The sequence below is a fragment of the Eurypyga helias genome, unplaced genomic scaffold (assembly GCF_000690775.1).
Source record: "Eurypyga helias isolate BGI_N326 unplaced genomic scaffold, ASM69077v1 scaffold16967, whole genome shotgun sequence".
NCBI classification, from domain to species: domain Eukaryota; kingdom Metazoa; phylum Chordata; class Aves; order Eurypygiformes; family Eurypygidae; genus Eurypyga; species Eurypyga helias.
The window spans coordinates 34,201-55,999 of NW_010262476.1; the positions used below are offsets into that span (position 1 = coordinate 34,201).

The window sequence follows — 21,799 nt, forward strand, 5'->3', positions numbered from 1 at the left end:
CAGCTTCTTTGTGGAATTAGTACAAATGGGCAGAACAGCAAGGACTTATCTCTTTGGATGGTACAAGGAATCTATTGAGTATGCAGGAGCTGCTGATAGTAACATTCAGGTAATGCCTATTTCCAATGCTGCCAAAATGGACCCACCCAGAATTTGATGGGGAACCACCAGAGATTTTCAAATGGTTCACAGCAGATTTGTCAATATCGCATATAGCCATGAATAGAGTCTTAATTCCTCAGAGATGTCCTCACAGCTGTTTACTGTGCTTTGTTTATACTCCTGGGAAGTGATTCTACTAATTTTCAGCTTCCAAGTTGTTGCTAAGGGTCACTGCCTCCCCAGGGCCAGCCCATTCCTGGCCTATTTTGGCTGTGTAGTCTCCAAAGATTGTTGTTTCCCTTATCAGCACAGGTGCTCTACTAGTTTTCCTAATGAGCAAATCAACCTGATGTTAGGCATTGCACGTTTGAAGGCTCTATTGTCCAAAGAATTCTGCCGTAATATTGAAATAAATTTAATCAATACTCGTAAGAATTTCAGAAAAGTTTGTAAATGGCCACTGGACCCCACGGAACTTTGGACAAGTCATTTAACAGCTCTATGTCTCTGAGTGCCCGTCTGTCTTGTTAAAGGGCTTTGAGATGCACTGCACGAAGACATTGCTTGCACAAGGGCCCAGAGCTCTAGATTATGTATTCTTCTGCATTAAACGAATCAGCAAAGTCTCAGGGCTGCTGAGGCTGCAAGGATAACACAAAGCGCTGTACTGCTCTGCGGAATTGCAGCGAGCTGTTCTGCTCCGAGCCCTGCCACAGCCATAGCAGATCTCAGGAGTGCAGCAAAATATGTGTCCCCATTCCAAAACGTTGATGAGAACTGTGACTCCAGCAGGTTCACAAATGGCTATTGTGATGCCCAAGGGCTCTCCAGTACACGTGTTTGTATAAAGCACCAGTGTAGTCTTATCAGTATGGGTCATTTGACCTAAAGACGATGGTTTTTTTTTTCACATGTACAAACTAAAAATTACATGAATGTGCTGGGTTCAGTCACAGGCTCCTCAGGGTAGAAAAGATGGTTATTTTGTGCCCTGAACAATATTGAGCACACTTTCAAACTTAGGTTCCACTGAGAAGAATACTTTTGGAATTCAAAATGAAAAAAACTCAAAGAATAAAGAGGTCAGGAGGGGGCTGTGGGAGGGAGGCCTCATTCTCCTGAGCATCCCAACGTCACTGAAATACAGTTCATGCTCTGCATCCCTTATCTTCCAGTGATGAGCAAATCCAAGGGGCTGTTCTGGGACGCAAGGATTTCTGGCGAAAGATGTTCAAGTCACAGAGTGCAGCGAGTGATACCAGTAGTCAGTCTGAGCAGGACACATCTGAGTGCACCACTGCTCATTCTGGGACCACCACAGACAGACGCTCCCGCTCCCGTTCCCGACGAATCTCCCTTCGAAAGAAACTCAAACTCCCCATAGGTAAATGTATGTCTCTTCCTATTCTATATACATATTGCATGTGCAGAAAAACACAGACAGATGTACTAGTCTTAAGAAATATTGCAATGAAGTTCCTTATAGTCCAAGTATATTGTGTATTCTCCCAAGGGAAGCTGGGAAATGCTGCTCTCTCCATTTTACAGATGGGGAACTGAGGCAAAGGGAAATGTAAGCAATTTGCCAAAGGTAACAGGATATCTGTGGCAAAACAGAATATCAAATCCGTGCCTCCAAAGTAGTAGGCCAGTACCTTCATCTCACAGGCATTGTTCCTCTCTGTAGAAGAGAAATATTCCAAATAGGATTTGATAGACAAAGGATATATCCTTTACAGGTCCCAAGACCCAGCCTTGCATGATGGTAGTTAATGCATATAACGTGAAAAGGTTGCCTTCCCCTTTCCTCCCATTTTCCCATATCCTGACATGGACGTTTTGGAGAAATATGCTGCAATTGCTAATAAATAGATTCTGCTTGGTAGCATTTTCAGAACTGTCCTGAGTGGCTTATTCTGCAACAGGGAACTGGCTGAAGCGCTCTTCCCTCTCTGGCCTGGCTGACGGGGTGGAAGATCTCCTCGATATCAGCTCTGTCGACCGTCTGTCTTTCATCAGGCAGAGTTCCAAGGTAAATGTGTCGGGTGGGATTGCAGAGAGCTTGGAAGCCCAGGATCTACCTGGTTTTAGCTGTTCTATGAAGCATTCTGCTCAATACAGACATTGCAGCCAATGAGACTCGGTCATGGAAGTCTTCGGAGTAGAGTGCCATGGGACTTTGATACTGGACTTGCAGCTATCATGCACAGTGTCTCGCAGCGAAGACTAGGTTAAACCTACACTGTACGTGTCAGTCTGCCTTGGTACACTGAGAGAGAAATGCAGGCTCTGCCAGCACACTCAAGGCTTAGTTGTTGGCCGCACTTCTTCCTTCTTTGTGCCTTTACAACCAAAAGACAAACCCTTTAAGCAGAAAGCTTAAAAACTGAAGTGCTTCAGCTTACGTAAATCTGTGCAGACCCACTTGTGTTGCTATGGTGATCCCTTCTGTTGATGCTTCATGCCTAAGCAAGGGAGACCAAGAGGTAGCGGCGCGGCGTGGCGTGACCTGACCCTCTGTCTTTGCACAGGTGAAGTTCACCAGCGCGGTGAAGCTGTCAGAAGGCGGGGGGCCAGGAGGTGGCCTGGACAACGGGCGAGACGAAGAGGAGAATTTCTTCAAGCGTCTTGGTAAATGGCGCACCTGCCGAAGACACCCATCCAAGCTTCATCACACAGAAGAAAAAGATGGTTAGAAATCAGGGTTCTCGTCTCCTTTTTTCTTTCTTTTTTATATTTTTCCTTTTTTTTTAATCTCTTTCTTTCTGTATTTTACCCTTTTCCCTTTTTTCCTGCTTTCTCCATACTTTTTGTATCCATTCTAGCCTTATCCAACTTTTTAGTCTTTGTAACTGTTTTCTTTCCCTTCCTTCTTTCTTTTGTTTGATTAGAAAAAAAACCTCTAGTAAAGTCCATTTAAAAAAAAAAAAATCAAGACCATCCAAATGAATTTTGCAAATACAACATTTGGGCTTTTTAAATCAAATTGAATTTGATCAACACACTTGAAAAATTAATGCTTGCTTCAAAGCACTTATACAGTTCAAAATTAGGGGTGTAAATCTTTCATTGCCAAATATAACAATGGGCGTTTCATCAGTTTTTTTGTTGTTTTTATTTTCCCCCCGATTTGTGACCATTTGACAGCTTTAGCAAAGATCAACACTGATTAAATGGAAAACCCTGCACAAACCTTGTTATAATTATCTCTTTTCTTCTGTGTTTGCATGTCTAGTGTCTGCATACCATTCGTTAGGGTTGCTCTCCCTTTTTCTTAGCACACAACGTAATAATAACAACACTACCTTTCCTTTCCACGAAAGTCTATTTAATTGCAATGCATTTTCAAAATCAGCAATGTTTGAAAAGTGCCTTTATGAATAATACAAGGTTATGATATATTCTCTTTTAAAATGTCATGCAGTCGTTCACGTGCTCTTGTCCTCAGCTCAGAGCTCATCCTTGTTGTCAGGGAGAAAACGTTGTATCTTGAAGTTGTTACTGTTTTTTCAAGAAAACCCAACCCGACTCCCAAAAACACACAAAAAGGAGTAGATTTTTCTTTTTCACCATGATTTCTGTAGCTTTATAGTATGTGGCATTCTCTGTCATTGCGTTTTTTATTTTCTGACATTAACTTTGACGCTGCATCGTGTGTACTTCACCATCATCTGTCCCAGACTTGCAGTGTGATGCACATGAGGCATTGTTCAGGCAAGCGATGCCACCAAAGTGTGACCGTATCTTGTCAGCCTGAACTGGTTGTCATTCTACCACTGCAGAAACACTGGTGGTGGTTTTCAACTAGCCCCTAGGCAAAAAGTGTCATTCCTTTAGGAGGAGAAGGCCCAGAATCATATTGTAGCTTGGTAGCTGAAGGTGCATACCCCCACAATGGAACTGCATTGTTTTCTCCATCCACTACTTTGTGCTGAAGTAGGTGTGAAAGAATACTTCCACTGTATTTTCTCCCAGCTCTTACTGGGAACACACAGCTGAGGGGCAGTGAGATCTTTATACACTGCCACAGCTGTTTCTACAGCAGTGCCCGTGTGAGACGCCCTTCATATTTTCTTGTAGGAAATCTTTTTTTTCATCTTGCTAATGCTGATTTTTATGCCACTGTGAGTTTGACTCCTATTCTTGATTTTATGGCACAGATTTAGCCTCAGCCCTGTGAGTATCAAAATCCTAGTGCAGCATGTGTGGCATGTCTTATGCCTATACAAAACTCTGATGACACATTAGTATTGGCTTTCTGAACGTTGGAAGTGTTGTCTGTACTTCAGCCTTCGGTGAGTAACGTCAGAATTTATCTAATTAGTGAAGGGAACTTGAAACATCTTTTATGTTAAAAGGGATGTGATGAGTTAGAGACAGAGACCCTTCCATGTCAGTATGAGAAACAGGCAAATTGTCCAGAGATGCTGACGGGATTGCACTGTTGCCTGATCACTACCTGAAGCAAAGGGAGGGTATTTAAAGTTTATAAAGCAAAGAGTGACTTTGGCTAAGGGAGTTGTAGCACCATGCTCACAAGGATCTCTGGCATGCAGTGAAAGCCATTAGCAAGAACCAGCAGAGCAGTTGCACGTGCCTGTGTGCGTATGTACTTCTGTGTGTGTAGTGAAATTGAGGTGAGGCCTTTTCAGTGTGGGGCAGCTTAAAACACAGTAGGACAGCAATGTTACAGAGGGCCTTCAAATTTCCAGTGCTTCTCCATCTTCCATAAAGATCAGCAGGCTTGATGTGCTTATGGAGAAGAGAGTAAAAGCCTGTTGAAGGTGGATGGGCATACTATGAAATCCCTCAAGTTCTGACCCTAACACATCGTTTTGGAACCTATTTCTGTCTTCCCATTCTTGTCATTCATGATGTTGTGCCATTACTTTGCTCATGCTTTTTCCATGTGGTGTTTCCTCTTGTGTTTTTGGGTTTTTTAAACGTAGCAGACCAAATTTAAAAGAAAACGGAGAGAGGAGAAATAAATTACAGTTAAAAAAAAAAATCTAGAATAACTTATCACATCATTTAGGAATTGTAATCTTCATTGTGATATATCATCTAGACCGCTGGAAATTCTGTGTTGGATATGTATGTAAACATACGTGTGTGTGTGTATCTGTATGTGTGCATATGTATACATATATATACACATCAATATATGCACATTCATGCATAACAAAATGTTTATTTTAATGATCTTTTTACCTGTACTAAGAACCCAGCATATATACAGAAGTGAGTTACAGTACGTTTACATGAGACCCTTAACATTCCTTTGGGCTGAAGACATTGTGAGTGGCCGTAGGAGTTGCCAAGGTGTTCAAGGCATACAGCCCAGGTGAACTACAGCACATGCTTGCTCCGAGGGGTGATCTCGGAGCAACCAGGAAGCAACCGTGGAGGTGGGAGCTTGGGCATCCAGTGTCCTCCTATGTTGGAAAATGGTCTGCGCTCCCTGGGTGAGATTTTCTGCAGGGCTGGGTCACGTTAAGTCAGAGCGAGCTCCCCTGCAAGGCTACTCCAGGATAGGTGTAGTGGAGGACAGTCATCAGCTGCTTCTGAAGGATCCTCTTGCAAAGTTTCGACGGAGTGCAAGGCTGGGACTGCAAAGGGCTGTCATGATAGACAGGCTCTAGGTAGTACCACTGAGCCCAGGTGGACAAAGCCCCTGCTAGATCTTTATAGTGGGGGTGAGGGAGATGCCTTAGGTATGCCTTTCTCTATCAGAAAGGCAAGTTTCTGTTCTTTATCTCATACAGGCACAGCCCCAACAGGGCCTTGAATAGTAAACATTTGTTTGTCCCTCAGATGGGTTAGTCTTACAACAGCCATAGCAGGAAAGCTCAGAGAGCATGCTACAGGCTATAAGGAAACAGGAGGAATTAGAATAAAAAGGTATTTGTGCCTGCTCATTTATGTAAGTGTTCTATCTGTTCTTTCCACTTTAATTGTTTGTCCATTTTTATGAATTATTTCCCAACATAGGAACATTTTGTTTACTGGAAAACTATGCACAGCTTCACTGGAGAGAGAAAAGCCACAGATGTTGTAAAGAAGTCTCTTGGTTTTTGATATCACTCTGTCTTCAGGGGAAAAGTGAAGATCTACTCTGTCATTCTCTGTTGTGACTATTGTTTGTGGTACATAAGTGCTTTCCAAGTAATCCTGGGGAGTGCAATCTCAAAGGGACTTTGAATTTTCAGCTATTCTTCTTTCCTGAGGAAAGAGAAGTCACAAAGTCCTGTCAAGCTGACATTTTGCCTCTTGTCTTTCAAATCCATATTTAGAGCCAATCTTGAATCCTCCACTCAGTGTTCTTCAGTGCTCTATCCTTCAGTATTTGGTAAACATTCGTAACATTTGTACTTTCACATGTAAACAGGGAGAGTTTAATGGTTAAAGACAAAAAGCCCAGAAGCTGACTATTCTTGTTTTGACCAGCCATCTTGGCCTTGAAACAACTTTCCTGATTTCTCATCTGTGTCTTTCTACCGCCCTCTCGACTCTGGGTACCAACTGCGTAATGATCTTCTGCATTCAAAAGAGTTCATGCCAATTGGCAATGGGATTAGCTGATTTATCATGGGAACTCGTCACATGGAGTTTAAAATCATGCTTGAAAGAAGCCCTGGAAGGGGGGTGCTAGCTTCATTTTCAAAAGGAACTCTTATTAGGGACCTTTGCATCCCAAAGAGTGCAAGACATTTCAAGGGAGAGAGGTTGGAATGATGATGATACCTAGGAGTTGAGTCCAGTCTCGCTTTGGGGGTTCTGGTAGTTGCAGAACATGTATGCCTAAGAAAAGGACCGCACTTGATTCCCACATAGAACATTTCCAATATTTGCTGATGACTTTTCTGTCCTAGTTGATGATATATTACTAAGTTGATATGCGAGGAATAAGGTTTATGCATGCTCCACTTTAAGGTAAACTTAGAGGCAATAGAGTAGTAAGACAAGAGGAGAAAAAAACGGACAGTAAGCGTGGTGTTCTGTGTTAAAGAGGTGGGGAGGAAGGGCCATATTCTGGTTCATCTATGTTGGAGCAGATCATGGGCTTCCACACTGAGTGAGGGGAATAGTTTTGGGCAGACATCAGTATGACCAAGACCAGAATCTGGCTTGCTGTACACCTATTTCATGGAAGTTAGGAATATTGCAAAAATGTCCCTGTTAGCCTCACGGTAGCACATGAAGGTGAGGAAGGGCTTTAGACCACAAAATCAGGGGTTTTGTGCCACTTTTTTTATTGGTGAGAGACTGTGTTCCCTCCTCCCTACCCCTCCCTGCATCCCCTGCTGTACTTTCTACCTCTTCAGGTTGCCATAGCTTTGACGATCACTTGACCTCCAACCCTGAAGGAGGAAAATCCAAGAACGTTGTGAACCTGGGAGCGATCCGCCAAGGCATGAAGCGCTTTCAGTTTCTCCTCAACTGCTGTGAACCAGGCACTATCCCTGATGCTTCCATTTTGGCAGCAGCCTTAGATCTTGTAAGTCGTGCGTGGGTGTGTTTTTACCTGCCGAGTGAGAGCGTGTGCATATGTGGCGGTCCGTTGTCGTTCCCTAATGCTGTTCATGCCCGCACGGACAGCAGGTAAATCATCACAGCAGTGCAATGGGTGGTGCTGTTATCAGGTGGAGTTTTAGCATCTGTGAATGGATGAGTATGCCGTCAAAGTGGATCTTTTTTTATTACATGGCTCCCCATAACTCGATTATTGCCAGTACAGTTCTTTTATTGTCAGATCTCCAATTCCTCAACAGCCATTCTGCTTCTGCCCCTGTTGTCAGTAATAACCTACGGAATCAGGATTGAAGGCTGGATAACTACCTGGAGAGGCACAGTAATCCCACTCAGGAGTTCTGACAGAGTTATAAATATATCAGGCAACGCTGAACTATTAGTCACCAGAGCCAGTCACTGGAAAAAACTTCAAATGTCAGAGTGTGCATGCTTTTAAATGCAGACATTACTAATTTGCAGATGCAAATCACAGAAGTGACACAATTCAGTCCCTCCATCCTGACACCAAGTGTCTCTTCTGTACTTCCCTCCTTCTCTTCCTTGCTGGTTTTTTAACAGTCCCTTCCATTTCTAAAGCAGTGGCCTTCAGCCTGTGCTTCATGGGCCAGTGGGACTGTGAGGTGCTTACGTGACGAAGGCAGCTATGGAAAGCCAGTCAATTACTAGTAACTTCTCTGCACAGTGCTCTTCCACCTCCTTCCACAACTGTTTGGATATCTGCACACTGAAAAAGATTGAAAGCCACTGCTCTCAGAGCATCCACATCCTCTCTATCCCTTTGTCTTCCCGCTCCCCAACTCTTCCTCTTTGACTGCCATGCCATTTGTGCTCATACTCAGTTTTTTTGCTCGCTGCTGGAGATGCCAAGCTCATGGAGTCTCCTATTCTGCTAGTGCTGTGCCCTGAGCTGTGCTCCCTTGTCTGCTCCATACGGATGATACACTCTGTGCACCATGCCTTTGTGTCTTAACCTTGCATCCTTCGGCCTCAGATTCAAGCAAGTCTGCACTAATATTGACCAAAGTTGCTGTTGCTCTCAGTTCACTTCTGGCTTTTCTGTTTGGACTGGTCCATCTTCCAGTAGACAGGTGTTTTCTTCACTAGTTCTCACTCTTCCTGTTGGAGACTGTTGGCCCTCTGGCTGGAAGCTGTGGAAGCAGTTTCTGATAGGGATGCCTGTCGCATGCTCTCACAGTCAGAAGTGGCTCCTACCAGTTGTAGAGAGCTCAAAAGGTGGCCTGAGGTGATAGTCGCTCCTGATGGTGTGCTGCACAAAGACAGCTTCAATCCCCAAGGCTGCTGCCCCGTCGCGAGCTCTAAACTTACACGGAATGCTGGGTGCGTGGGCAGGGAGGAGCTCGTTGCTGTCAGGTATGTCACTAATTGACATCCTCCTGGAGATGTGCTACTCTCTGTGCTCATAAATCAGACGATAAAACAGGGGTCTGGCAATTATGTCCCTACTGCCTCTAAATGTCTGTCATATTTTTAAAATTTGCCACATGCCTTAGCCACAGGCCAGCCTACTCTGAGCCCGTGTGTCAAGTCAACTGGAGACTACGGGTCAGAGTGAACTGTTTGAAGGTGTCTGCAGAGCTGGTTTTTGCAAAATCGAGTTTGACTCTGCTTCCTTCACGCTGAAAGATGCAGAAGGCTTTGGTATCAGAATTTCTAGAAGGTCTGAAGCTAAAGATGAAAGAAGCCTTGTTCTAATTACAGGCTTGGGAGACTCCTCACAAGAACCTGCTCTGCTGGCATTTTTCTCTACAAAGTATTGGAGATACATGGAAGTTAAGAAGTCACATGCATGGCAGGTTTCAAAAGATGAGAGCTTGTCATCTCACTGTGTTGCTTAATGGCAGTGTATGCTGTTACGGAAAATTCCCACATGTTATGTCAATAGAGCACACCCAAACAGAAAACATCCTGGGTTTTAAACTCCTGTTTTCAGGCTTTTGAAGTAAAGTTTGAATCAGGTTCGATGCAAATTTAAAGCTTCTTAAGTCATTTTATCCAGCCTAGTTGCTATGGCAACCTTTAAAAAATGAAAGGCAAACAGCTCCAGTTTCATTTCTGTCATAAACTTTTTCAGCGTGCTTTTTCATGCAGATTTTCGAAATTCCATTCTTGTACTGACTTCAAGATGTTTGATCAGCCAGGATGCTTATACAGGTTTGTCAGAGTGATTTAGTGAAATTAGAACAATGAAACAAAGGCTGCATCCTTATGGAGGTAATGATTTATTTATATATTAAATTGAGTGTTGTCTTAGGTTCAGAAACTTAAGTAGTTAAAATATTTTCGCAGAAGCAGCGTCTATCTTTGACTGACTATCATAAAACTGCAATCAATTTGTGGTTTTGCAAACATTCAGTGACGATAACATGTTGCAGGCAGTTTCATCCTTATGTCACCAGCTTAAATCCAGACTCGGCAATAATAGAATTGATTTTCTTTCCCTTTTTAAGAAACTTTGGAGGTTGAAAGGCAAGTAATGTGATATTTTGGTCTGTGGTCAAGTTTCTGCAGAGGATTCCAGTAAACTGCTGTCTAGCACTGTCTAAAGTTGTTACCTAATTAGTGTAAATGATGCAGGTGATGATGCTATCTGTTTAGCAGTGTCACCTATCCCCGTTACACCTCACCATGGAGATGTGTGAGCTCTTATCCTTGTTGAAGTGCCATAATGGCACTGCTTCATGGCAGGGTTGTGTTTGAGAGGACCTACCAAGTATGGGGAGGGCAGAAGCAAAGTCTAACCTGCAAGAATACTTGCCAGTATCCCGACTCCAGTTCACCGAGGGTTTTAGGCAAGCCCTCTTGTTCCCATATCCCTGTTTCCATAGAAATATGTCCATAGGAGGGCATATGACCTGGAAGGAAATCAAAGATTGCACCAACCAGGTCTCCAGAATAGGTGACTAGGAATAGAAACAAAGAGCTGTGTCGTGGATTGTACTTGGCTGGTTTTAGATATAGTCAGAGAGATTTAAACTAACATTTTTGAAGCAATTCTCTTAGACTTTGGTTAATAATTTACTCACCACCTGTCCTCGCATGCCTGCTAAGGTACTTCTCATGCCAGACTTATCATGTAGGTAGACAAAGCAGAACTATCCAGTCAGCATCTTTTGGCAGTACTTTATTTACGCTAAAAGTAGGTTGTTGCTATTTCGTTATTTTTGTTTTCCTTGAAGAGACCATTGGAAATGAGTTTTTGATCCAAGTGCCTTGCAGAATGCAAGAAAGGGCACAAGAATATTACCACCGGTTTATTAGTTGTATAAAATTCATTGCCCTTGAAAACAAAACTGGACCTAAACGCTCTGCAGTCATAAAACACTGCAGAATCAGCTGTACTTGAACAGTAATGTGATGCTGTAAAATTCCAATTCCATCTGCATTTTCTCCCTGCCACCCAGAACATGGCTTTTGCTGTTATTAATACAAATCAGTGTATCTGTTGAAAATCTCCAGTGGGAGTACTAGAAATTTTGTGAAGAAAATGGTAGATTCTTAATCATGTCAATTTATACAGTACAAGAACAATTCTTAAGCGGCAAAGAGATAAAGTAGGTCTGATGTTAAAAGTGGACCTGTGAACAGTTTCACACTCACGGGCAGGCTTGTGAGAGTATTGCTGCTGTGTTAAGTTTTGACAGTGACCATGGTAACTTGTGTTCTTTTCAGCTGTGCATCGCCTGCCTGATTCATTTCTCTCCATTTGTGATGTGTTTCTCTGTGGTGTGAATCCATCCCTGTCCATTCTGTCACATCTTCATCTTTCTCTTGCTGCTGCTTCAGGTTTCTCTGAGCTCAGGTAAGCAACCACAATGAGCTTGTGCCCCATGATGTTCAGAAATTCCTCCTCTGCGCAGGAAGACTTTTATGTGATTTTTAATTTGGAATTCCTGCTCCAGGAAATACCCTTCGTCCCCTGCACCCCCCATCCTACATATCCTAGTTTAGTTACAGCAGTTGAGTGCTTCCATAATGTTTACACTGCGTATCTTTACAAGATCTCTAGATATTAAGAGGTTGTGAGTTTGCCAATGGATGAACTGGAACAGGAGGAGAATAAGGCTGGGGCTTCATCTTTTCGTGTACATCCCCCTGGGTCTAGTTAAGGTTTTACTCTGTGAGAAGGAAAGAATAAAATCGTCACCTATTGAGTGTTTGATATTGCATGTGAGCAACAAGTAATTTGTCACAGTTTTTCCAGGTGCTAAATATTAGCTTTGTTTGTGGTTGTCAATGAGTGGTCTGGCTTCAGGTTTCTGCCTTCCTTGTCACAATATTGGGCCAGCTTTAATGTTCACTTTATTCAAGACAACTGTTAAAAGGTTGCTACTTTCTTCCAACATCTGAATAAAATATGAGCAAAAAGCTGCACCAGGATGTTGTGTCAGGAAGCAATTAACTTTTTTTTTTTTCTCATTAATGGTGACAAAACCTAATACTTCCTTTCTTTTTGCCAGTCCCCTAAAAGGCCTGACTTTTTTTCAGTCCTGTTGGTGGTAATTTCTGGCTGTAAGTTTAGTTGCAGTACAGAATTTCTTAAATCAATTCCCAAACTTTTGGAGCATTGATCCAAAATTTCTTGCTTTCCACTTTTAATTAAAGCCCTGTTGGGTGCACTATTTAATAATGTTCCATGGACCGACTGCAGACCATCTTCCATGGTCTTAAGGCCTGTCTGTTGTTTATGGACCACAGATGAGGAACTTCCCCTTATAAGTAGATACTGATCTGTTTAAATTGTGTCATTAAAGCTGTCAGCATCTAAACGTGTGGAATACACCTCTGTGCTCTGTTCAAAGCCAGCTTGTGAACTGTGGACACTGTTGTATTATTAGTTTTACAACCTGCTGGCCACAGTTTTTACTTGTGAAAACTGGAGGAAGAGAGGGGTGAAATTAAATGGAAACGAGGCGACCCATTTGCTTTTATTAACTTTCCATGTCTGTAAAGATGCTATTTTTGTAGAGCTGTAGACTGCTGGGAAGAAAGCTCCATCCTGAGTCTAAGCTACCCTTTAGGAAACAAATTACAGTGTCCATTTTTTCAGCAACCTTGTGTTTGAGAGATTCAGAAGCACTCTTTATCGATCTAACGTGGAACCTGCTGGGCCATTTAATACAAACTCAAATAGACCCCATATCATTTCTCCCATTAAAGAAAAGTGCTCTTCCAAGCTGGGGACAGGTGGATTTTCCCCTGGAATATAGTCAAAGCCATCACTTCAAAACCCAGCTGCCTGATGTTACGTTTCAGTACTAAATCGTCTGATGCTTGCTAAGGCCGTTGAGGTTCGGCCAGTGAAATTTTGTTTGCTTATGGATGCCACTCTCCATATCTGCTTGTTGTAAGTGCAAAATTGCACTCTTCCTAGTTTCAGCAAGCCTCCATTCATGCTTCCAGCTTCAAGATGCACAAGCAGGACTTCCCATGAGAAATGCCATGCTGCCATTTGCACTTGCAGTATTTGCAGCCTCACTAGCGAAGCTGAAAACTTGACTCATTCCTCCAGTGTCAGATGCATGCTTCTGCTTTTTGGCAGTTACATGGTTTCTGAAAAGAAAGGATTACCGATGTTTTTAAGTTTATAACGTGGCTCTTTCTGCCCCTCTAGTGGTTGGAGTCAGCATAACTGGCCAGCCTCTATAAGCCTGAGGTTTATTAGCTCAAGAGTTGTGACTCAAGGCAGAGACCCTGGTTTCAGACTCTGGCGGAAACATTGCTCAGCCTGTGTGACTTCATGGCCAACTTGCGAAGTACTTGATTAAAGTGCAAAATCCTCTAAAGTTCAGAGAGTTCTCCCAATGTATTTGTGTGACGATTTAGTGGTTTTTCTGCTAACATTTCAGGAAGCTCCTGTAGTGGCGAGAGCAGCCCTGTTCCTCGAGTGCGCACGCTTCGTTCACCGCTGCAATCGTGGCAACTGGCCCGAGTGGATGAAGGGCCACCATGTGAACATTACTAAGAAAGGCCTGTCCCGTGGGCGTTCTCCTATCGTGGGCAACAAGAGGAACCAGAAGCTGCAGTGGAATGCAGCTAAGCTCTTCTACCAGTGGGGAGATGTAAGTGTTTGCTTCTCTTCTACTTACATTAAAAAATATTCCAAAATGTACAGGTAATTGGATCCTATGCAGAATTCCAGTTAAATGGGGATATTTAGTAATGAATTTCTCTTTGATGCACTTGTTCATTCTCTCTTTGCACACTTGCAAACTGTTAGCACTCATCATTCTTTGGCAAGGAATTCTACGGGGCTACTACATGGTATCTAAAAAACTGTCTCTGTTTGTTTGAGCTTGGCTCCTTCAAGTTGTATTTGATTGTAATCTCTTACAACAATGAACTAGGCAATTGCCCTGTCAGTGCCATTTGCAGTTTCTTTGGAAGCCCACCACAGGGTACACCTGTTGAAGATGTGGTGCTTACCGCAAGTCATTTCACACAGCTAAAATAGTAGGAGGAGTTCCTTTGAGCTCTGTGGTACCTGTTACATATGTCTTTCTGGAAGCGGGTTTTGTGCTTCTCATGTCTTTTCACAAAACCACAGATTTTTACAGTGAGCATCATGATCCAGAAAGAACCCAAACAAACAACCCAAACCAAAAGACATAAATTCCGAGGCTTAGGGGAATTTGAAACCCATGTATTCTGCAGTCCTGGGGTCCTTACATAATCCATGCCAAAACAGCCTTGCTGACCCGTATTCTCCTAGGTTAAACCAACACATGCTTCTCAGTGGAGCACATTGTAAAAAAAACTGATGCTGACCATGTCAGTACATTCCCACTGCAAAACACAGCCCAGGGGGAGAACCTAGCGTGGGTCTCAGCACCCAAGCCAATAAACATTGTCTCTTGGCAGCTCTCCTCCTTCCATTTCTCAAGCTAATTCAGGGAATGCTTCCTGGGCACCCTACTCTGTCTCAAACACAGGTGTGACTATCAGCACAGACACCGAAGTTCCTTCCAAAAGTACATAGTGTGAATCCTATATTCCAGGAGGTCACCAGCTTAGCCTAATGCCCTGAGGACTCCTTCCGAGCTGAGACCATACGACTACCTGGTCCTCGTGTTTTTGCATTCACTGCTGACAGTCAGGACTATCCATCTGGTTGTAGACCCTGTGCCTCTAGACATTCCTTTTTTCCAGAATCTGACAAAAGGGCAGGAAGCAAGTCAGTAACCATTAGAAGCCAGTTAGATTCCCCCTCAGCTGCCACTTTTAGAAACGAAAATAGCTGGAAAATTACAGGAAGGTTTTCTTTTAGAAATGTTAAAGTGCCACCATATGATGCAAGGTCACAAGAACGGAGACAGGGAAATCTGATGCCAAGCAACTCAGCATCATTCTTGTTCAATGGTAACTTCAATGGCATCATAAGGCTTATCTGGATGCATTCTCCATGCTAGGAATAGCATGTGTTTGCTAGCTGCTCAGGAACGTCCCAGAAGGGAAAAGCATTACTTTCACTTTACTGTAAGGCAAGAGAAGGTTTGGAGAATAGTCTTTACAGTGCCAATTTCTTTTCTTTTTACTGCAAGGTGTCCTGTCATCCATTAATGTTTCCATTTGTTCTCACTGAAGGCGAGGATGCTCTAGTTACCCACAGCATCACTAACCTCGCTAAAACTCACACTCCAGGATCAGTCTGCACCCAGCAGGCACAGTTCCTCTATGTCCTTTATGTTGAATGCTGGACAAGGACGGTCCTCTGCTACTACTTTTACCTCCCAGAAGCTGTTTCAGCTGAAGGTGGCTGCAAGCCACCTAAGTGGCAGCCAACAGCCAAGCTTGTAGGAAAAACGAGCTGGAAACTGTGCTCCTCAGATTTTGTTGGCTTTGACCAGATTGCAACCAGATAGGCTGAACCATGAGGAGCAACAGCAGCTTTCTGTTGCTGTAGTACAGACACCTGCTGCAGAACGTGCTGCCATTTCTGTGTGTTAACCTGCCCTTTTCACCACGGGCAGTATTGTGCACTCACGTAGCTCCTAAGCAGCTCCAGAACCAAGAAGCTGTGTACATCACGCAGCCCGTCTCTACCTTCACGCTACCAGAACCTTGCCAACGCCACAGCACACCATCCTTGCTGCTTGGTGGCGGCGGGGCTGCTGCTCTGGAAAGAGGATTCTGGGACACAGAGAAAAGAATCTATCGGTCTCTGAATGCACTGAAGCCTTGTTCTGTGGTTTTTTTTTTTTTCCTTGCAGTAAATAAAGCTGGAAATTTGTGCTAATTATGGATCTTTGCTTATCTGTGATTACTCACTAATTGTGATATTACAGTGCTGTTGTCAAAGTTTAGTGAGACCAAGAATGAATGTAAATTCATTAAAAAATGAATGTAAATTCAAAAGCCTGTTTTCCCTACCCAGCTCCTATAATTCAGCCTCCCTAATAGCCATCAGCGAAGAGCAGTGGTAAGGCCTTTCCACATGAGGTGGGATTTGGAGTGCCTGTACTAGTGATGAGCCTACTGAATCATGGCAATCTCACTTGTTACGCTGTCTTCTTAAATAACACAGTGTGAAATCTACTCTGATAGGGTTAGTCTGTCACTTCCTTTGGTGGCTTCTGTTAAGAGTAATTTTCTTTTAAAGTGTGGCATGCTCTCTGTTTGCTAGGAAAATCAAGGATAATTCATGCAGATGATACACATTAGGAATTCAGTGCTCATTAGTTATGCTGCAGTGGGATTATGTATGACTGCTTTAATATCAGGGTGGACAACACGACATAAATAATACGTGATAAATTACTGCTTTGTGGAGAGGCATGCAGAACACATCTTCCTTTAAATGTCTGAAATATGAAAGAGGAAAAAGATGTAGTTTATTTGGCAAAGTGCAGGCTCACAGCTGTGACTGGCAACTGTTTATATCAGCTTGCAAACCACGAAAATCCTACCTTATTCTCTCTGTGTAGCAGTCTACCCTCTTCAGTGTTGCTGGGTTTCACAGGCACTGTTTGCTAGCATGGAAGAAGAGCTGTAATAATTGTCGGTTTTTGTATTTCAGCATCACTTCAGCCGAGACAGAAAAACTGTATAGTGCTGACATGAGCATCAGTTCTCACTCGTAGAAGATTCAGAAATCCTCTTTAGTATCTTTCTCTGAAAGTACCCCAAAATCAGGGAGGCCAAATAGCAAGTGCTGTTGAAAACTGTAACTAAATACATTTCCTCGCTCTCAAACTGATATCACAGGATGAAGTTTTACATGCTTGTCTGTGTTCTCTTCACCTACCTACAGCAAAGAAAAATGAGGAAAATCCTTAAGAGCTCTGCAGTGTCTTAGCAGGAAAGCATTCGTCTTGCTAACACAGCCTTATCTGTAGCTTTGCTAACAGTACTACTGTTTACATGCTGATAATGATGCTGGCAAGCAGCCACGAATAGGTTATCAATGCCTTTCCCGAGAATGGAACGGTATTGATTAGCAACCTGCCTATGTTCTCTGCATGGATCCCCTCTACACCATTACCCATGCACCTTCCCTGTTTTTGTATGCATACTGTCAGCTCATTTTTGGAAAGAGCATCAGGTAGTCTCTGCCTTAAGGATGGAAAACAGGCTTTCCCATGGGCATTCAACAGTTTTGTGGAGGAAACAGGGACTGTTGCGGGATTCCTAAGTCATGGAATAATTTCTTAAACAGAGGATACACATTCTCAGTATTCTCAGACTTCGCAAAAATCTGGCACATATATATCAAGGGGAGAAAGAAAAGGGGAAGAGATTAATACAAAGTAACGACCTAATCTCCTCCTGCCCATCATGTGCTGGTTTGGAGATTTTGTTATTTAACCAAATCTTCAAAAATTTTTCCTCCTCATATTTGATGCTGTTTGCAAATTTTGGTTGAAAGAAGGGGGAAATAAATTCTAGTTTTGGAAGCAGTTAATCTTCTATCACCCCTTTCTCTACTTTACTGCATTTTGCAGACAATACAAGTAAAACCAGGACATTTTGTTCTGGCTGGAACATCTCCACAGCCTGCACGGGGCAGAGCCCTTGACCACCGGTGAGTTGGGCTGAAATTCTCACCTCCTTGTGCTTTCTCTCTCTCCCTATCTGCAGGCAATCGGTGTCCGCCTCAACGAGCTGTGCCACGCTGAGAGTGAGAGCCCTGCCAACCTGCTGGGCCTCATTTATGATGAGGAGACCAAGAGGCGCCTGAGAAAGGAGGATGAGGAAGAAGACTTTTTAGATGACAGTAAGGAGACTCCCTTTACTACAAGAACCCCCGCTTGTAAGAACCTCTGCTTTAGGAGCACTTAATTTTTCTTCTCTTTTCATCCTCTTGCCACCCAGCTGTATTTCCCAGTCCCTCACCTTCACTCCAGCTTCCTCCCCTGTTCTTTCTGTGCCTGGATGTACAGCATGACAGATGGGTAGCAGCAATGATAGACTGTGAAGGAAAAGGGGGGGAAACCAGGCAGGGTGTTGCAATTCCTGCATACTGGCAACTGCAATTATAAGCAGGGTAATAATTTATTTCTTGAGTCTCAGTGTCACCTGGGTGCCAAAAGTGGTTCAGACTCCCATTCTTCCCAGTTATTGCTGCCAAAACATTTGTGTAAGGTCAGCTGCTTTTCAGTTTCTTAACACTGAAGAGTCATCTCCCCACCTGATGTGAATTGGCACAGCACTACCAAAGGCTTTTAAATCTCAGCTTCAGTGTATTTGCCTCATTCTCAGGCAGAAATACAGCACAATGATATAAAAAGTTTCATTAAAAATCTGTATAACAAGATGACTAAAACACAGACATTTGTGCCTGTGTGTACGTAAGGGTGGGTGGGGGGTGGCAGATCGCTGATTCTCAATGTCTAGATAGGCATGCAAATTATAACAGACCCTGTGAAACAGAATAAATTAAGTCAAAACACATACTGTTGTAGGTGAAGGTGGTAACAAACATTCTGTCCCCTCCAGACACCATCTGTATGTATGTGTGTGCTGTACTGTACTGGTTCCCGTGTACATGTGCTGTTGTTTGCCATTGGATGTAGTGTGCTAGCACTGTTTACGTATCTTCTGGTTTCTTTTTCTGTGGTTCTGGGTTTGTTCTTATCACTGCATAAAGGCCAACTTCGGAATAGAGAGGAGTAGGTGGGAGCAGTGAAATGGCACTTGTGGGAAATGGTCTCAAGAGGCGTTATTAGCCCTAAGCTAGACTTTCACATGTGCTGCTCTGCGGTGTGCCAGCGATAGCAGCTACGTCAGTGGGGGTGGCTGTTCTGGATATTTACTGGCCCTTTAAGAGATATATGCAAAGCAGGAGAGTGCATACAGAATTTGCCCTCTCCTGCACCATGAATGACTTCTGAAAGGTGAAGAGCAGTTACCTGCCCATCACCATGTGACAGAACAGGCTTTCTTGTCCCTGTTCAGCCACTGATAAGGGGATGTGGAGCTGCTTTGAAAGGGTGGTCCAAGGCAAGCAGGGAGAACAGGTTCTGGTCTAGAAAGCCATGTAAAAGCTCAGGTACTCTCCTGAAAGCCAAAGGTCTGAAAATAACCAGTCTGGATTCTTCCTGAAGGCAGATTTTTCAAAAGCTGCCCTCTGTACTGTAGGGAGTAGACTGAGGAGCATAAAGCATGCGGTTGAATACTCCATTACACTGTGCATCTCATCTGTATTTGATAGTTCAGTTTATTTTAGTCGTTACAAGGTCCATAATTTGTAACTGGTAATGTGTACAGAGGAATCAGCAAGCACCACAGAATGAATCTGGTTTTATCTGATCCCAGCAGCGTCCTCTCACTCGTTTGCTTTGGTCTGTTTCTGTGCAAAAAGTAATTAGGTCATACAGGAGGGAAATCAAATGAAAACAGAAATGTAAACAGATGGTAATACCAGGCATTATTTAAAAAAATTGGTGTGTTTAGTTATTGTCACGAATTCTTTTTTAGTTACTTTCATTGCTGTCCATTACCCTGTATGGTATTTTTCAAACTGATCAAGCACTAAAGGATCCTTCATACTTTTCAAACTTTAAACGGCATTAGATGGGTTACAAAGCGGAGTGTTTTTGAAGCTGATTGTTTAGACTCGGTTGAGAAAAAACCTCAAGTATTTTGCTAATCTTTTCCGGTTATGATAGAAATTAATGAGAGGCACAGTACCACTTTGCTGGCTAGTCTGAAGTCCCTGTATTTTAAGAACTTCTGAGAATTATTTTAGAGCGGTTTTTTTCTAGAACTGCGGAAGATTTGGCTGAATGCAACACTGTAAAGGGGAAAAGGGTATCTACTTAACCTGTATTTAGTTGAAATGAGGCGTATACGAAATGCTGTAAGATCCTGTCAGTTTAGCAGACAGTTCACCATAATATACAGTAATATATAGCACAGTACACTATAGTGTGTTAGTACTATTGCACGTGCTGTAAATACATGGATTGATATTTGACTGTGCTCCTTTTAGCGTAGGAGAAGTAGCATGGATAGAAGTCTGGGTTTTCCTCTTTCTTAGTGCAGCTTGCATTGTGCACCATGTGTGAAGATGTCCATCACCTCTTGGTCCCAGAGTTTGTACCATCGCCTTGCTCACCGTAGAAATGTTTTCTCCTAGGCACTGTGAATCCTACCAAATGTTGTTGTCCTTTTGCACTGAAAATGGCAGCCTGTCAGCTTCTCCTGGAGATAACCACTTTCCTTCGAGAGACCTTTCCCTAACTGCCCAGGCCACGCACGGAAACCCACGCCGGAGAGGGAGCCATGCCTGCCGAAGCCAGTGGGCTCTGTGCCCGGCTGAGGAGCGGTAGGGTCGGGTAATAACTCCAGTAGATAGCTGATGCTGTGGTCTGGTGAATAGAAAATGGTCAGGGCACATCAAATGGGGTGATTAGGAAGATAAACCTGTGGAAGCACAATGTGTACTGGAAGTTAAAGAAAGTTTCAAAATAGAGAAGAAGACAGCAGTTGGATTGAGAAACTGTGGGTGGGGAGAGGGGGCGTGTGTGGATCTGAGAACTGTGTGAGATGGACTGCAGGAGGTGACAGCTCACGCGCTACCAGCTGGTTAAGAGGGCCAGTTGACAGAAAACTGATCAGGGCAGTTAGGAGAAAGGGAAGAGGATGGTTTACACAAAGTTTCCTGTAGCTTCAATGTTACAGACTTTTGACCTGGTTGATTTTAGACAACAGAATTGAAGGCACCAAAGGAAGAAAGGAAGGAACAAGGAGGCAAGGAAAGAAATAAATTTCCACGAGACTGAGACACACAGGCAAATCCTGGCACGAATAATAATCTGAACGATAGATTAGGTGACAACTAATTTTGGGAATAGCAGAACCCATGAAATCTGTTTTCCAGCAGCTCATTCTTGTGGGGATTTTCTTACATCTAATAATGTGGTTTAACATTGCCTTCAGCCTGTTGTTTCACAAAACACACAGACACTCAGTTATCACATTTTTTCAAATTGGGCGGAAGGTGACCATCAGTTTCAGAGGTCATTAGCACGGAATGAGATGTGAATTGAATGGCTGATAAGTAGCAGCATCTTTTAAGCCTAATTTCTTCAGGAAATCAGGATAAAAATTATAAAGAACGAATGAGAAATTAACTTTCTGAGTCAACACAAAGGATTTAGCCCTGCTATTTTGAGTTTTGTTAATGACAGATCAAATTTTGCTGATGACCATTATGCTTGAAAGGCAGATTTGGGTGGGCATCATTATAATTAGGTTTTGAAATTGGTTTCAAAGGCTGTAGATGACCTATGATGAAGTGACTCAGCCCCCAGGCATGCAAGGAGGGCAATTTTAAAAAACAGAAATAAATGCAGCAGGAGTCTTCCTAAACACTTTGTTGATATTTTTACTGCATAATAAATGACTGCATCCAAAAACAGGATAATACCAGGGTTTAGAATTCACCTCAGTTGAAGTAGTTAGGCTTGAAACTAAGAACAAGTTGAGTAACGAAGGTCAACAGAAATTTGTGCTTTTGTGCTAGATAAAAATGCAGCTGATTAATCGCTTTTCAGGCTTGTGTGTGGTAGAGAAGGAAGAGGAATTATTCTGTGATGCATAGGCAGAAGAAACCTAAAGGTTATGTTATGCATGAGCCTCCTAGACAAAATGGTCACAGAGTTCTTTTAACTTCATATGGGGGGAAAAAAGAGTCAACAACGCT

General features: G+C 43.0%; 1 protein-coding gene across 1 annotated transcript in view; it reads left to right on the plus strand.

Annotated features, from left to right (window-relative positions):
• UNC80 (unc-80 homolog (C. elegans)) overlaps positions 1 to 21,799 on the plus strand; it is a gene marked incomplete at both ends in the record, with an annotated part of 89,852 nt that overhangs the window by 29,746 nt on the left and 38,307 nt on the right. Inside the window, 7 exon segments of the mRNA XM_010155744.1 lie at positions 1,278 to 1,486; positions 2,028 to 2,134; positions 2,634 to 2,733; positions 7,428 to 7,600; positions 13,503 to 13,715; positions 17,731 to 17,866; positions 20,231 to 20,355. Of these exon segments, the coding sequence (XP_010154046.1) occupies positions 1,278 to 1,486; positions 2,028 to 2,134; positions 2,634 to 2,733; positions 7,428 to 7,600; positions 13,503 to 13,715; positions 17,731 to 17,866; positions 20,231 to 20,355 (1,063 nt within the window).